The sequence below is a fragment of the Lynx rufus genome, unplaced genomic scaffold (assembly GCF_022079265.1).
Source record: "Lynx rufus isolate CCGP_SWC_20201006 ecotype Redwood Valley unplaced genomic scaffold, mLynRuf1.p SCAF_2, whole genome shotgun sequence".
Classification (NCBI taxonomy): Eukaryota; Metazoa; Chordata; class Mammalia; order Carnivora; family Felidae; genus Lynx; species Lynx rufus.
Window position 1 is genome coordinate 103,166,836 of NW_025814834.1, and position 14,441 is coordinate 103,181,276.

Here is a 14,441-nt window from a genome sequence, read left to right on the forward strand (position 1 = left end):
GGTGATGGCAGTGGTGGGGAGGGGGCTGGGGGGGGGAGGATCCTGGCCACCTTCTCACTCACCGGCCAGGCCTTGCCAAACAGTCTCAAATACTGCAAATCCGACGCAGCCTTTTTCTCACATGAGGCGAGTGAGGTCCAGACAAGGTGTATTCAGGGCCTCACCCACATCTCCCCAGGGAGTTAGAGGCGGAACGAGGGCAGGAGTCCTTAGTGAGCTTTCTCGGACCTGGATACGCAATGAGGACCCCACGAGAGCCTTCGGGAGGAAACATGACCAGATCTGCTCCAGACGAGTCAGCCCAGAACCTGAGTGAGGGCACCCTTACAACCTACCCAAGCACTGGAAGCGTGAGGCCGGCGTCCACAGGGTGACTGGGTGGGGAACCTCCCGGGGCGAGGCTGAGCACGCAGGGGGACAGAGGGCCCGGTGGAGGCTGCCCATCCATGGCAGAGGCCAGCCTGTCCGCACGGAGCAACCGTGCCAGGAAAGAAGCTCCCCGCGACAACGAGATCCCTGCCTTCGCGTCCTGCCAACAGGGCCGTGAGGTCATAAGATTATATCCCCATTTGCAAATGGGCAAGTTGAGGGGTGCCTGGATGGCTCAGTCGGTTCAGCGTCTGACTCTTGGTTTCGGCTCAGGTGGTGATCTCAGGGTTCGTGAACAGGAGGCCCGAGTTAGGCTCTGTGCCCACGGCGTGGAGCCTGCTTGGGATTTTCTCTCCCTCCCTCTCTTTCTGCCCCTCCCCCACTGGCACTGTGTCTCTGTCTCTCTCAAAATAAATAAATAAACTTAAAAAAAATTTTTTTTTAACATTTATTTATTTTTGAGACAGAGACAGAGCATGAACAGGGGAGGGTCAGAGAGAGAGGGAGACACAGAATCTGAAACAGGCTCCAGGCTCTGAGCCGTCAGCCCAGAGCCCGACGTGGGGCTCGAACCCACGGACCGCGAGATCATGACCTGAGCCGAAGTCGGACGCTTAACCGACTGAGCCACCCAGGCGCCCCCCAAAAAATTTTTTTAATAAAAAAATAAATAACATGGGTTAGTTGAGGTGCGCCTGGGTGGCTCAGTCGGTTCAGCACCCGACTCTTGGTTTCGGCTCAGGTCGCGATCCCACAGTTTGTGTGTTCGAGCCCCGCATCAGGTGACACGAGCCCTGCTTCGGGTGAGTCCCCCTTCTTTCTCTCTCCCTTTCTCTCTTTCTCTCTCTGCCCCTCGTGCAATTCTCTCTCCCTTTCTCTCTGCCCCTCGCTCACTTGTACCCTCGCTCTCTCTCTAAAAAAAATTAATATTTTATTTCTTTTATAAAAATAAAAGAAAATGCGCACGTTGAGGAGCGGAGGGATGAGCCCCCCTTGCCCAAGATCACAGAGAGGAAGCAGCAGCACTGACACCTTGGCTGGCTCCACCTGTCCCCCAGCCTGGCGCTCACGCCCCACCCCCCCACCCCCGCCCTGTGCTAAGCCCACAGCCGACCACCTCCTCCCACTGTTACAGGAACAGATCTGCGCTTGCGGTGTGGAAGCCGACAGGAACACTGGGACACCCAGAATGTCAAGCAGGGGGCCCAGCCAGTGGGGTGGGTCACTCAGGGCCTCAGTGGGGCTGGCAGAGCAGCGGATTGCTTCTTATAGGAGGCCCTAGGAGGACAAAGGGCTCAACCTCTCTGCCACCAGGTCAGGCTCCAGAGAGCACCCCTGCATGAGCAGCATGGGCTACACTGCTCACCTCAGCTAGTATGTGACAAGCTGGGCAAGGTGGGGGCCATCCACGTCCCCTGTGGGGTCCTTAGAACTCCAAAGGCTTTGTCTCATCTCCCACTGTTTCCTCCGGGCCAGCTCTTTTGTTTTCTCCTCTCTCTCTGCTCTCAGCCAAGTAAGTATCTGCACTCACTCATTCACTCAGTAAGTCAGTCAACAAACACACAATGAGTACCCGATCTGTGCAAGCCCTGTGCCATGCACCAGGGAAAGGGCAAGGTGCCGCAGGGGAGAGGAGCAGAGGGTCCTGCAGGACTCAGGGTGGCAGCAGAAATTGTTCCTGGAAGAGTCTGAAAAGCAGAGTGGTTGGCCGAGTGAAGAAGAGGGAATGGTGGTGTAGCAGAGGGATCAGCATGTGCAAAGGCCTGGAGGCACAGAGAAACCCGCATAGTCACATAGTCATGAAATTGTAAGCAATTTGGTTGAGCCAAGAGGACATGTTTGGAGTGGAGGCTGGGACAAGGGCCAAGTCAGGAGCTGGACCTTATCCTGGGATGAAGAGCAGTGGGACATTTTAAACACATCAGATGCTGACTTTTAAAATAAGTGTCCCTTACTTGTCAGCATGAGATGAAGCTCACCATATCTCTCCCAAAGGCCTAGCATCTCTAGGCTGTATGTCTCAGAGCTGAATGAAAAGCCCATGCCCTGTCATTGGAATTTTAGGCATTCACACTGGGGACAAGCAGGCAGACCTTGTTTCCTGCTGTTCCAAACAGTTTCTAGGGTAGCAGGAGGGTTTGGGAAATCAGGAGACTCAGGCTCAGTGGTGCCCCCCAGTGAGCAGCGCAAGACCATAGTCTGCCTCCCCACAAGCAGCTTTCATAGCCAGCAGAGAGGAGGGAAAGGCTGGAACTATGGGAGAGGCTCATCCTGACCCTGTCCCTCAGGCAGAGGGTGGGCGACTCGGTTAAAGCACATTGCAACATCCAGACCGCTTGGCCCCCGCTGCCCACGACTCCTTGAATCTTCCTCCTGCCTCTGGCTGCCCCCGACGATGCACACTGGCAATCTTGAGGTCCACTCCTGGGCACCTCTTCTCCTCTCTCACACCCTCACCTCACACAACCTCAGCCCCTTTGTCACCTGTGCAGAGGGGTTCCCCAGCCCTGGCCCCTCCTCCGAAGTCTCAGCTCTGCACAGCTGACACTCACCTCCTGATCTTTGTCTCTACTGCCCAGAATCCCTGGTCTTCCTTTGCCCCATCTTCCCGCTGCTCAGAAGGAACATTTGGGGGTTATCCTGGACATGCACTGTCCCACCTTGCCCCTGAGCAAAGTCACCCCCACGTCCCGTCTGGGTTACCATCTACACTGGTCTTACATGCAGCTGCTCCTTTCCACCTCCACCTCCCTCGGGAGAAGACCTTGCTCTCCTATCTATCTCCTTGGTCTACCTCTCCTGCACACAATAACCTCATTGTCTTTCTTCCCTTTTTTTAAAATTTATTTATTTATTTTGAGAGAGAGTGTGTGTGTGAGTTGGGGAGGGGCTGAGAGAGGGCGAAAGAGAAAACCCTAAGCAGACTCCGCGCCCTCAGTGTGGAGCCCAGCGTGGGTCTTGAACCCACCAACGGTGAGATCGTGTCCTGAGCCAAAGTCAGAGGCTTAACCAACTCAGCCACCCAGACGCCCCCCCCAACCTCACTTTCAAATGGTAGCCCCTGGATCCCTTTGTCTGAAGGCTTTCTCCAGGTGCTGGAACCCACTTTTCCCCCAAGGACAGCAGGCAAAGGGAAATGCGGGGGAATCCATGCACCCTCCCCAGAAACAGCCCAGGTTCTGACTGATGGGGTGTTGGTGGATAAATATCCCAGATCCTCTGCCACTTTGAGGTGTATATTCTGTGCTGGCTCCTAAAATGCCCCCAAGGGGACTCCAAGTGATAAAGCTGCCAACCCCGCCCCAGCATGAACCGCCAGTTATCACCATTGAAAGGCGTTCTGATTCCCTGTCCTGTTTGCAAGGCACTACACCCCTTCCTTACTCTGTTCACCCCGTCCCTCAGCACCCAGTGGTGGCAAAGAGTGCCAACTTGAACCCCTTAGGAAAAGATGGGAAACTGTCTTCAGGTGAGCCGTGCATACAAAGTATCTGTTAAAGTTCTAGCCGTTCTGGGGCGCCTGAGTGGCTCAGTCAGTTAAGCATCCGACTCTTACTTTCTGCTCAGGTCATGATCTCACGGTTCATGAGATCCAGCCCCACGCTGGGCTCCGCATGGACAGCACAGAGCCTGCTTGAGATCCTCTCCCTCTCCCCCTCTCTCTCTCTGCCCTCCCCAAGAGAAGGCACGTGCACATGCGGGCGCTCACTCTCTAAATAAATAAATAAATAAATAAATAAATAAACATTAAAAAAAAAAAAAAAGAGGACAAAGGTGGACATCATATACAAAGATGAACTCAAAAAGGACCAAGGACCTAAATGTAAGAGCTAAAACTATAAACAAATCTTAGGATAAAACATATGGGAAAAGCTTCCTGAGATTAAATTTAGCAATCATTTGTTGGATATGACATCAAAAACACAAGCAACAAAAGTAAAAACTAGATGCAGCCAACTATATCAAACCTAAAAACTTCTGTGCATCCAAGGACACAAACAACGGAATGAAAAGGCATCCTACACGATGGGAGAGATTATTTACAAATCACATATCTGATAAGGGGGTAAGACCCAGAATATATAAAGAACTCCTATAATTCACTGGCAAAAAACAACAACAACCGTATTTTTAAATGGGCAAAGGAGGGGCGCCTGGGTGGCGCAGTCGGTTGAGCGTCCGACTTCAGCCAGGTCACGATCTCGCGGTCCGTGAGTTCGAGCCCCGCGTCGGGCTCTGGGCTGATGGCTCAGAGCCTGGAGCCTGTTTCCGATTCTGTGTCTCCCTCTCTCTCTGCCCCTCCCCCGTTCATGCTCTGTCTCTCTCTGTCCCAAAAATAAAATAAAAACGTTGAAAAAAAAAATTAAAAAAAAAAAAAAGTTTAAATGGGCAAAGGACTGAAATAAACATTTCTTCAAAGAATATATACAAGAGGCCAACCAGCACATAAAAAGATGCTCAACATCACTAATTGTTAGGGAAATGCGGATCAAAACCACAATGAGATATCACCTCACATCCATTAGGATGGCTATCATCAAAAAACAGCCAAGTGACGGGGCGCCTGGGTGGCTCAGTCAGTTAAGCATCCGACTTCGGCTCAGGTTATGATCTCACGGTCCGTGGGTTCAAGCCCTGCGTCAGGCTCTGTGTTAACAGCTCAGAGCCTGGAGCCTGCTTCTGTGTCTCCCTCTCTCTCTGCCCCTCCCCTGCTCACATTCTGTCTCTCTCTCAAAAATAAATAAACATTAAAAAAAATTACTAAAAAAACCCAAACAACCAAGTAACAAGTGTTGGTGAAGATGTGGAGGAATTGGAACTCGTGTGTGCTGCTGGTAAGAATGTGAAACAGTACAGCTACTATGGAAAAACACAGTATATGGGACCCAGGAACAATGAAAAATAGAATCACCGCACAATCCTGCAATTTCACTTGTGGGTATATACCCAAAAGAATGGAAGGCGGAAACTTGAAGAGATAGATATGTGCACACTCATGTTCAGAGTAGCATTATTCACCACAGATAAAAGACGGAAGCAAGTCCGGTGTCCTTTCAGGAATGAATGGATTCCCAAAATGTGGAAATTCTGCCATAGGCTACAACCTTGATGAATCTTGAGGACATGATGCTAAGTGAAATAAACCAATAGCCAGAAGACAAATGCTGTATGATTCCACTTACGTGCGGTACCTAGAGTAGTCAAATTCATAGAAACAGAGAGTAGAATGGGGGCCGTCAGGGGCTAAGGGAAGGGAGAGAAAGGAAGCTGTTGTTCTAATGAGTACAGAGTTTCAGTTTTGCGGGATGAACCGTTTTGGAGACTGGATGCCCAACACGGTGAATGTACTCAACACCACCCCAACTGTACCTTTAGAAACGGTTCAGATGGTAAATTTCATGTTACGTGTTTTCCACTAAAGCTTAAAGTTTTAAATTTAAAACTGATTATGACAGGGGCGCCTGGGTGGCTCAGTCGGTTAAGCGGCCGACCTCGGCTCAGGTCACGATCTCGCGGTCCGTGAGTTCGAGCCCCGCGTCGGGCTCTGTGCTGTCGGTCAGAGCCTGGAGCCTGTTTCAGATTCTGTGTCTCCCTCTCTCTGACCCTCCCCCGTTCATGCTCTGTCTCTCTCTGTCTCAAAAATAAATAAACGTTAAAAAAAATAAAAAATAAAATAAATAATAAAACTGATTATGACAGTAAATCTTATGTTATACGTATTTTACCACAATTAAGAAGAAAAAGACAACAACAACAAAAAAAACCACTGACAACACCAAAAGCTGGCAAGGATGTGGAGCAACAGGAACACTCCTTCATTGCTCGCGGAACGCAGAACTGCACTGCCACTTTGGAAGACGGTTCTGCAGTTTCTCACAAAACTGAACGTACTCTTACCACATGAGCCAGCAATCAAGCTCTTGGGTATTTATCCAAACGAGTTGAGAACTTGTGTCCACACCCAGCAGCTTTATTTACAACTATCGAAATGCGGAAGCGACCAAGATGTCCTCCAGTAAGTGAACGGGTAAACTGTGCTACATCCAGACAATGGAATATTACTCTACTTTAAGAAGAAACGTGCGGGGCGCCTGGGTGGCTCAGTCGGTTAAGCGTCCGACTTCAGCTCAGGTCACGATCTCGCGGTCCATGAGTTCGAGCCCTGCGTCGGGCTCTGGGCTGATGGCTCAGAGCCAGGAGCCTGCTTCAGATTCTGTGTCTCCCTCTCTCTCTGCCCCTCCCCCGTTCATGCTCTGTCTCTCTCTGTCTCAAAAATAAATAAATGTTAAAAAAAAATTAAAAAAAAAAAGAAGAAACGTGCTATCAAGACATGAAAAGAAGCGGAGAAAAACTTAAATGCATATGGCTAAGTGAAGGAAGCCAATCTGAAAAGGCTACGTACTACTGTAGGATTCCACCTATACAATGTTCTAGAAAAGGCAAAAGTATGGAGACAATAAAAAAGATCAGTGATTGCTAAGGGTTAGGGGAGAGAAAGGGACGGATAGGTGGAACACAGAGCATTTTTAGGGCACAGAAAATACTATAATGGTGGACACATGTCATACATTTGTCAAGACCCACAGAATGTACACCAAGAGTGAATCCTCATGTGAACTATGGGCTTTGGGTGATAATGTCGTGTCAATGCAGGTTCAACGATTATAACAAGCGTTATCACTCTGGTACAGGATGTTAATGGGGGAAGAGGCTGTGTGTTTGAGTGGGGAGCAGAGAGTGTATGGGAACTCTGCACTTTCTTTTCAATTTTGCAGTGAATTGCTCTAAAAAATAAAGTACATTTTAAAATTCATACAACCCTTGGAGTGCCTGGATGGCTCAGTCGCTTAAGCGTCTGACGCTTGATTTCGCCTCAGGTCATGATCTCGTAGTTCGTGAGTTCAAGCCCCACATTGGGCTCCACTCCGACAGTGTGGAGCCTGCTTTGGATCCTCTCTCTCCTCCTCTCTCTGCCCCTCTCCTGCTGGCACTCTCTCTCCCTCAAAATAAATAAACTTAAAAAAATAAATAAAAATAAAAATTCATACAACATAACATTAACCATTATCCATTCTAAAGTGGTACAATTCAGCGGTGGTTAACTCATTCATAGTATCATGCAACCATCACCTCTATCTAGATCTAAGATATTTTCACCACCACCAAAAGGGAACTGCTCAGCAGTTACTCCCCATTCTCCCTCCCCTTGGCCCCAGGCAACTACTAATCTAATTTCTGTCTGTATGGATTGCCCGATCTGGACATTTCATATAAATGGAATCATACAATCCATGGTCTTCTGTAACTGGCTTTCTTCACTTAACTTGTTTTCAAGATGCATGCATCCATGTTGTAGCATGTATTAACCCATCATTTCTTTTTAAGACTCAATAATGTTCCATTGTGTGTATACACCACGTTTTTTTCCCCATTCATCAGTCCATGGACACTTGGATTGTTTCTGCCTCTTGGCCATTGAGACTAGTTGTGCTATATGAATATGCATGTACAAGTCTTTGTTTGAAGACCTATAATGGATTATTTTCTTAATACTACACCCTTCCTTACCCTTAGAAGAGGGAAACTTAAAAAACAGAATAAAAATAAAATTAACATATAAAATATCAAATTAATGGTATTTTTTAATGATTAATGATAATGTTTACATTAATAATATTTAAGAATCACTAGTATTTAACATACTTTATCTCATTTATCATCATAATCCAAAGTAGACATTATCACCTCCATTGTATAGATCAAGAAACCAAGGCTCAGAAGGTTAAATAACTTGTCCATGGTTGCACAGCCAGCGAGTGTGAGCCAACTTCGGACCCCAGGTTTTTCTGACCCCTCTCTGCCTCTCTGACTACCTCACACAACAAACTTGTCAGAGGAGGCGAAAGAATGGGTAAGAGGCACACTTCCTTGACTTGTAATTCTCACCAAACTCTTCCCTTGGTGAAGTCATGATGCAGAAGTTGGTGGAATGAAAACACAGGCCGTATCCACAAGCCCAGAGAAACGGTGAGTGGTGTTGATGTGGCTTCTTGGGTGTGAGTCAACCGCTCACCAGGATCACTCCCGACCCTTCCCCCCAGCTGATTGTCTGAATGAATTCAGCCAGTCCCGTCCCCTGCATCCCCAAGCTGGCCCCGCCTCCCGTACTGCAGTGGGTTTGGCCACAATGCATGTCCAAGAGTGGACTAAAGTAGGCCACATACCTGGGGCCGGCTGCTCCACACCCGGGTCTCCCGGCTTCTCTTTGGAGAGTTCCTGCAGGCACTGGTCCCGTTCCTCCCGAAGCACCTGGAGCACATCACACAGTCGGGGGAGGGCGCCCACCTGCAAGTCCAAAACCAAGAATGCACATCCGTGCCACTAACTCCACTGTACCACAAAGAGACTTTCTGTGAGCACGAGTGGGGCTAGACAGTGAGGATTCGAACTGAGGAGGGCAAAATCCAGCAGGGAGCTCTTCACAGTGAGGTAGAGGCAGCCACTCCTGGGAGAAAATTCAGGCCACTGAATTCTGGGACAGCCAGGATGCTCGAACCATCTGTAGCTTGTCCCCTGCAAATCTTGCCCTTGAGTTTACGAGGACACCCGAGCCCGGTGAGTTACTTTCTGGGGACCTATTAGTCTGCAGGACTTCGTTTATTCCAACAGTGTTCATTTCTCAGGCTTGGCAAGTTAAGTTTTGATTCAAGGGTCTTTGAAACCTACATTCAACCATCTCCCTGTTCCCCAGAAGAGAGCATATATCCACCCCAGGCAAACACTGACGGAGGGATGTGTTGGACAGGAAGGACTGGCACACAGTCCTGGCTTCCTAGCTCTTCCTAGAGTAGATTTCCAGAGCATGGCTCCATTCTTTCATTTGTGCTGACACTTGATAAATATGTGAGTGAGGGAAGGAAGGAGGAAGGAAGGAAGGAAGGAAGGAAGGAAGGAAGGAAGGAAGGAACAACTCAAAACACCAATGAATTGAACCCTTATTTTACTTTTTACAGAGTAGGGAATTTTTTTTATAAATTTTTAAAAGTTTGTTTCTTTTGAGAGACAGAGCGGAGGAGGGGCAGAGAGAGAGGGAGAGAGAGAATCCCAGGCAGACTCCATGTGGTCAGCACGGAGCCCAATGTGGGGCTCGAACTCATGAACCGTGAGATCATGACCTGAGCCAAAACGAAGAGTCGGACGCTTAACCGACTGAGCCACCCAGGCGCCCCTACAGAGTATGGAATTTTAATATTAGAGTCTTTTCGCATACATTAACTTACTTAAGCATCAAAATAACCCCGTAAAGAGACACAGAAAAGGAAACTGAGGCCCATAGTAGTTAGGGCATGTGACCAAGGTCCTATACCCAAGGTTCTGAATTTCAGAAACCGGCCTTCCAAGAGGTCAAGGACCAAGTCTTAAACCCTCTTGTCACCCCTGCACTAAATGCTTCGTGGATGGAAATGTCAACATAATGGAACAGGGGGAGAAGTCCCCGGCGACAAGGCCATGCTCCAAAATGGCCCAAATAAACAAAAGCTCTGGGCCAGAGAAGGGCACCTAAGGTAGCACTGTATTCAAACGATTCCAAAGGCAAACATAAATAATCTGACGATCTCTCTGTTAATTTGGATCTTCCACATCTCATGACCCTTCACTAATGCAGTCAGAAAGCACCTATCAGCTGTCAGCAGCTGCTCTCTTCCAGCTACTCCCTGACCATAAGTGACTGGATCCGTGATCCCCATGAAACACACACATCACCTCCCCTGGCACGGAGCCCACAGTCAGTCACAACAGACCTGTTGCAGGACCATCTGTGTCTACCCAGCACTAAAATCACATTATGTGGGGCACCTGGGTGGCTCAGTCACTTGAGTGTCCGAGTCTTAGTTTCGGCTCGGGTCATGATCTCACAGGTTGCGCGTTTGAGCCCTGCATCGGCCTCTGTGCTGACAGCACAGAGACTGCTTGGGATTCTCTCTCTCTCTCTCTCTCTCTCTCTCGGCCCCTCCCCTGCGCACGCGCTCTCTCTCTCAAAATAAATACACTTAAAATTCATTCCTTCCCCGTTCATCACCCCTAAGTTTCCATCTCATGCCTGACCATTATAACACATGACTTCATCACCTCGCTTGTGATGACTCTTATATTTAGACACTTATGTTAAAACGTTCCCTAAGAATATAGTCACTGTCAGGAGAACCGGCACACAGCCCCGCATACTCGTGCCCTTGTCTCCCTGTGGCGTTCTCTCTGGGTCCTCGCGGAAGCCCATCATCACCACCACCCTCTGGCTTTTCGGCGGAGGCGGTAGATGAGCTTGAGTGGAAAAATCCACCTGTGGGTTGGCAGGCTGCCATTAGTTCACCAAAGGTCTCAAGTAGGCACACAGCCTGTTCGGTGCCACTTTGAAGCTAACATTACTCTTAAAAGGTGAGACGCTGCAGGAGGGAGTGTGAACAGGTACAATCTTTTAAGTGTATATATGTAAGCATATGTTAAGTGTCACAAAAATGTCCAGACCCTTTGGCCGACTGACTTTACTTCTGAGAATCCACCCTGTAGGTGGCAAAAGCTTTATATAGAAGGATTCTGCGACAGCTTTAAGTATAACGGAAAACAAAGGGATGGGCTTCTGGGAGATGTAGCACACGTACGTTTTTCCTATTGCTCCCGCGAAGTACAAGAAACCCTGGACGTTATATACAAAAGAAGCATTAGTGGGGCGCCTGGGTGGCGCAGTCGGTTAAGCGTCCGACTTCAGCCAGGTCACGATCTCACGGTCCGTGAGTTCGAGCCCCGCGTCGGGCTCTGGGCTGATGGCTCAGAGCCTGGAGCCTGTTTCCGATGCTGTGTCTCCCTCTCTCTCTGCCCCTCCCCCGTTCATGCTCTGTATCTCTCTGTCCCAAAAATAAATAAACGTTGAAAAAAAAAATTCAAAAGAAGCATTAGAAGATTCTGGAAGGTGGACAGAAGGCAAAGTGGCTAAAGACCTCATGACCCAAGGAAGTGGTGAGTTCTGTCAGGTTTCTTTTCACCCCATATACCCCATTCCTGGAGCCGAAGAAGTCAGCAATAAGGAAATGCAGCCAGATGCAGAGGAAAAAGCCCCAACAAAAGCCTGCTCGCTCTAGCCAAGGGCCAGGAAAGAGGAAGTCTAGCAAGACAGAAAATGTATAGGCGATAACTGCCCACTCCAGCCAAACACCACAGAAAAGCCTGCGGTCAGCTGGGGAGCCAGGACTTCCACCTTCCCCAGGCTGTGACGCAGGGCCCCAGCCTCCCTGCCAGGGCGGTGTCTCAGATGGCCAAGCAAGGAGCTGGCGCATTCAGCCCTGTTGTGTGGTAACACAGCCCCCCCAGCCCGTGATGCCAGCGGAGACTGGACTCTCCCCCCAGCCCAGAAGGAAGGAGGTCCCCTTCATCTCCCCACCGGGGTGGTGTCCCAGGTGCTGCAGGAGAACTGCCCACCCAGAATCCTATACTCGGCAAAAGATACCTCCAGGAATGAAAGGAAAGTCAAGACATTCTCAGGGAAGGAAAACTCAAAGAACTCGTTGTCAGCATCCTCCCTTAAAAGAGTGGCTAAAGGAAGGTTCTCTAAACACAAGGAGGCCTGGCAGACACTCAGCACTTTCACCATCACCAGTGTGACGGGAGCCCCCTCTGTAGTGTTATGAGACCATGTGGGGAGCTGATAGTCCCACCCCTCACTTGTCAGTAAGGGGGACCCTTCCTCCTCTGTCAGTGTCAAATCAGACAGAGTGGGGAAGCTGGACTTCTATTTGCACCTGGAAGAAATGAGGGAGCATCCACCCCCTTCCTCATCAGAAAAAGCCCACGAAGAGGTTTAAGTAAGACCCAGAGCCCTACGGCATAGAAAATGCCCCACTTTCTTCTTTTTTTTTTTAATCTTTTTCTTTTAAGGTTCATTTATTTTGAGAGAGAGAGCACAAGCAGGGGAGGGGCAGAGAGAGAAGGAAAGAGAGAATCCTAAGCAGGCTCTGCGCTGTCAGCACAGAGCCTGATGTGGGGCTTGATCCCCCGAACCACGAGATCACAGCCTGAGACAAAAATCAAGAGTCCGATGCTCCATGAACTGAGCCATCCAGATGCCCCCGAAATGTCCCGCTTTCAGTCAAAGATCACTCATCACATTAAGGTTGACATCAAACTGAATGAAAAATGATCAACAGATGCCAACACTAGGGGCACCTGAGTGGCTCAGTTGGTTAAGCGTCCGACTTGGGCTCAGAACACGATCTCATGGTTCATGAGTTTGAGCTCTGAGTCAGGCTCTTCACTGATGGCTTGGGGCTGGAGCCTGCTTCAGATGCTCTGTGTCCCTCTCTCTCTTTGCCCTTCCCCAGCTTGGGCACTCTCTCTCTCTTTCTCTTTCTCTCTCAAAAATAAATAAATAATAATAAAAAAATAGATGCCAACACTGAGGTGACAGGGACCTGCAATGATTTGACAAAGGTTGTAAAGCAGCCATCATAAAAATGCTTCCGTGAGCAATTACAGGTACACTTGGAACAACTAGAAGTATACACCTCGGCAAAAAGAGGAAAGTTTCAGCAAAGAAGTGAAAGATATAAAGCAATCAAATGTAAAAGTTAGAACTGAAAGAGACCATAACTGAAGTAGAAAAGCTCAGTGGGAGGGCTCAGCAGAGAGAAAAATTAAACTGAAAATAAAAAGGCACATACTTTGGAGGGCCTGATTGGCTCAGTCAGTGGAGCATGCCACTCTGAGGTCATGAGTTCAAGCCGCACGTTGGGCGTGGAGCCTACTTACGAAAATAAAAAGTGAAATGAAAACGCTAAAATAATCCTTAAAAAATAAATTACTTTCTGTTAAAGTTTATTTATATATTTTGAGAGAGAGAAAGAGCGAGCTGGGGAGGGGCAGAGAGAGGGGGTAGAGGATCCGAAGAGGGCTCCATGCTGATAACAGACAGCCCCATGTGGGGCTTGAACTCACAAACCCGTGAGATCATGACCCGAGCTGAAGTTGGATGCTTAATCGACTGAGCCACCCAAATGTCCCTAAAAAATAAATTAAAAAATAAAAACAAAACAAAAAGTGAACAGACTTCCAGGGTTACATGTGACAACAAAAGCACAATCCATAGAAGGAAAATCGGGTAAAGTGGACTTCATAAAAATTTAAAAGGAGCACCTGGGTCGCTTGGTCAGTGAAGCGTCTGACACTTGGTTTTGGCTCAGGTCATGATCTCACGGTTTGTGAGTTCGAGCCCCGTATGAGGCTCTGTGCTGACAGTGCGGAGCCTGCTTGGGATTCCCTCTCTCTCTCTCTCTCTCTCTCTCTCTCTCCCCTCCTCCTGCTTGCAAGTGCATGGGTTCTCTCTCTCTCAAAATGAATAAATAAACTTTAAAAAAAAATTAAAAAAAATTTTTAAAGCCTTTTACTTCATGTTAAGCAGATGAAAAGACAAACTACAGACTGGGAGAAAATATTTGCATTCGCATATTCAAGAAAGGACTAATACCTAGAATGCATAAAGACCCTTCAAATCTCAACAGTAAACAAACAAACAATATCATTACAACATAGGCAAAAGACACGAGGAGACATTTCACAGAAGATATACAGATGCCAAATGAGCACATGAAATGGTTTCCAAAATTATTAGCTATTAAGTGAACACAAATTGAAACCACAATGTGTTATCACTATACTCTATCAGAATGGTTAAAATACAAAAAACTAGTAACCACAAATGCTGGTGACGTCGTGGAGAAACTAGATCACTCATAGGTTGCTGGTGGGAATGTAAGATGGTGTAGCCATTCTGGGAAACAGGTTGGCAGTGTTTTACATAAGCTAAACATGCAGCTTTTACATGATCCAGCAATTTATCTCAGGGAAATGAAAATTTATATTCCTGCAAGAACCAGTGTGCGAATCTTTATAGCGGTTTTTATTCAATGGGTGAATGATTACACAGATCACTGCACATCCATACTATGGAATTCCACTCAGCAATAAAGAGGAATAAACTAAGGCTGCCTGGGTGGCTCAGTCAGTTAAGCATCCAACTCTTG

At 48.1% G+C, this 14,441-nt stretch overlaps 1 protein-coding gene across 1 annotated transcript in view; it reads right to left on the reverse strand.

The window, feature by feature from the left end:
- SCTR (secretin receptor) overlaps positions 1-14,441 on the reverse strand; it is a 76,100-nt gene that overhangs the window by 46,651 nt on the left and 15,008 nt on the right. The window contains exon 3 of the mRNA XM_047082269.1: positions 8,595-8,715. Within this exon, the coding sequence (XP_046938225.1) occupies positions 8,595-8,715 (121 nt within the window). The remainder of the gene's footprint in view (positions 1-8,594; positions 8,716-14,441) is intronic.